The sequence below is a fragment of the Euprymna scolopes genome, chromosome 15 (genome assembly GCF_053919585.1).
Source record: "Euprymna scolopes isolate OS-2025 chromosome 15, ASM5391958v1, whole genome shotgun sequence".
In the NCBI taxonomy this organism is placed as follows: Eukaryota; Metazoa; Mollusca; class Cephalopoda; order Sepiida; family Sepiolidae; genus Euprymna; species Euprymna scolopes.
In genome coordinates this window covers 110,324,649-110,327,299 of record NC_136496.1, presented here as the reverse complement: position 1 = coordinate 110,327,299, position 2,651 = coordinate 110,324,649, and the positions used below count along the sequence as shown (strand labels likewise).

Genomic DNA, 2,651 nt, shown 5'->3' with positions numbered 1-2,651 from the left:
ACTAAATGTCGCAAAACTAACCATATTCAGTCATTAAAGAAAAAAAAAGAATAAGTGTACCCTTGCTCCTAAAATGAAAACAAATCCCAAAATTCCTGCTCGAAACGGGAAATGATTAAAATTCCCAACACAAAAGGAGCAGAAGAATATGAATTATTCACACAGGGCTCGGACATGATGAGTAGGGTAGATATTATGGGCAGGCAGGTAGAAGCGTTGATAGACTCTGGGTCAGAAGTCTCGCTTCTAATTTTTGAAGACCTAAGAAATAGCAAAATAAAATTGAAGGATTCAGATTTAACTATGTCTCAAGCAAATGGACAGAAAATCAAACTAAATGGTATGATCCACCTATTAAAATCGGAAAGATTAAGACAAGTTCAAAATTATACATTGCACCTCACTTTGACCAAACCATGATTTTAGGGGAGGATTGGTTAAAATAAATAAAGCACAATAATGTTTTAATCCAAATCGACTAACGATAAGAGGGGTAAAAATTCCCTTGGGTAGTAATTCCAGCGGGGAAATTAAAATCTACACTGTGGACGGAGTAAAATTACCCCCCACGAACTGCTATTTCCTGCGCAGCCAAGATAATCTCTTAAGAGCCAAATAAAGAAAACCTATACCAGGCGATTTCAACGGAGGAGATAATACCAGAGGAGGAAGAAATAGTATTAGTTGAAGCGATAGTAAAATAAAATGAGAAGGGGAAGATTCCAGTTATGTTGGCAAATGTGGGTAATAAAACATTGAGTGTCCGAAAGGGTGAAAATTTGGGAAGGGTAGCACCAATAAGAATTCGGAAGCAAGTTAAGTACATTGAGAAACGCCCAATTAAGATGAGCAAAAATACAATTAATCCTAAGTACATCAACGTACCTAATGAGCATAGACAAGAGATAGCTGATTTAATTCAGGAGAATATAGATGTTGTCGCTAACTCAGATAAGGAGTTGGGACGACCTCAGTCAGTTCAAATGAAAAAAGATACTGGGAATAACCCACCAATAAAAAAAACGTACAGAACTCCTATACACAAAAGGGAGATAGTAGAAGAAGCTGTCAAAGAAATGCTGGAGGCTAAAGTGATTGAACGCTCACGATCTCCTTGGAGCTTTCCCATTGTAGTGGTTGACAAAAAGGTGACCGCTTTTGTGTAGATTTTAGAGACCTCAACAACATAACTAAGCCCCTTGCTTACCCACTGCCATTGATAGATAATATATTGGCCCTTGTAGGCAAAGCAACTTGTTTTTCCACCCTTGATTTGAGGTCAGGGTACTGGCAGGTAGCTCTTGATCAAGATGACCGTGAAAAGGCTGCATTTGTGTGTCACTATGATCATTTCCAATTCCGAGTTATGCCCTGTGGATTGGCTAATGCTCCCTGTGTTTTTCAACAACTCATGTCCATAGTACTTGGAGGGCTAGAAGGCTTTGCTATGGCATATTTTGATGATATACTAGTTTTTTCGAGCAATATAAATGAACATTTCAAGCACCTCAAACGGTATTTAATCAGCCGAGAAAATTAAAATTAAAATTTGCAGTTCATGATGGCAGAAACCAAATACTTGGGATTTGTCATAAATAAACAAGGAATCAAGCCAGATGATGATAAAGTTAAAGTAATTCGCTCGATGCCAGAACCTAAAACTGTTAGACAGGTCAGAGGTTTTATAGGCGCTATCGGGTATTACCGAAGATTAATACCAGCATTTTCAAGAATAGCTACCCCTCTTATAGCTCTCACAAAAAATGCCCGCTTTAAGTGGACAGATGATTGTCAGCGATCATTTGATATGTTGAAAGATCAACTGTCAACGATTCTACTATTGGCATACCCGGACATGAATAAACCTATGATATTGTACACAGATGCAAGCGATCTGTGTATTGGGCCATGTCTAACTCAACTATGTCCTGAGAAGGACGGTCCTGTCCCAGGGATACCAGAAGAAGTATCAATCTACTTTCTTTCTCACAAGCTAACATCTACCCAACAGAAGTGGCCTGTCATAGAAAAGGTAACATTTGCTATTGCATATGCTCTCCAAAAACTTGATTATTACCTAAACGGTGCACAATTCACAATAAAAACTGATCATTTAAAGCAGATTGGACGAACAAAAAGATACAACAGTGGGCCTTAAAAATAACTGGATACAACTGTACCATAGAATATCTATCAAGTAGAGAAAATACATGTGCTGATTTATTGTCACGTATCCCTAATCAGTTAGAACAAGAATCGACGCGTCAAGAACTTGAAATTGATAAGTTTTTATCAAATAAACATGATAAACTCACATAGGTTAGATTATAGACATAGGTTAGATGAAATAGATGAAAAGGGTGAAAACCCCAAAAGAGAAATTCCTCAATTAAATAGATACGAAGAAGATGAAGAAATTAAGACGCTAAAAAGAACCATAGAGTCAGGTAAAGTATCTAAGGGTAGCTATACTATCTTTCTGACCGAGACGAAGATGTCCGACCTAGGTTGTATAAACAGATTCGAGGGGACATATTTAAACAGATTGGAGGGGACATATTGAAACAGCGTCATAATAAAATGGGACATATTGGTATTGACAAGACGTATGAACTCATAGGTAGGAAATATTACTGGCTGGGATTATACAA

The 2,651-nt window shown here is 37.5% G+C and overlaps 1 protein-coding gene across 1 annotated transcript; it reads left to right on the top strand.

Annotated features, from left to right (window-relative positions):
• The first annotated feature begins 1,561 nt into the window (after window positions 1-1,561).
• Window positions 1,562-2,158, top strand: LOC145294212 (uncharacterized). Its single transcript, XM_080141321.1, has one exon. It carries the CDS (start codon window positions 1,562-1,564, stop codon window positions 2,156-2,158), a length of 597 nt encoding a protein of 198 aa, XP_079997447.1.
• The last annotated feature ends 493 nt before the right edge of the window (window positions 2,159-2,651 follow it).

What these genes read in the sequence shown, in the direction of transcription:
- LOC145294212 (XM_080141321.1), top strand. Translation starts at nt 1,562, where the DNA reads ATGGCAGAAACCAAATACTTGGGATTTGTCATAAATAAACAAGGAATC.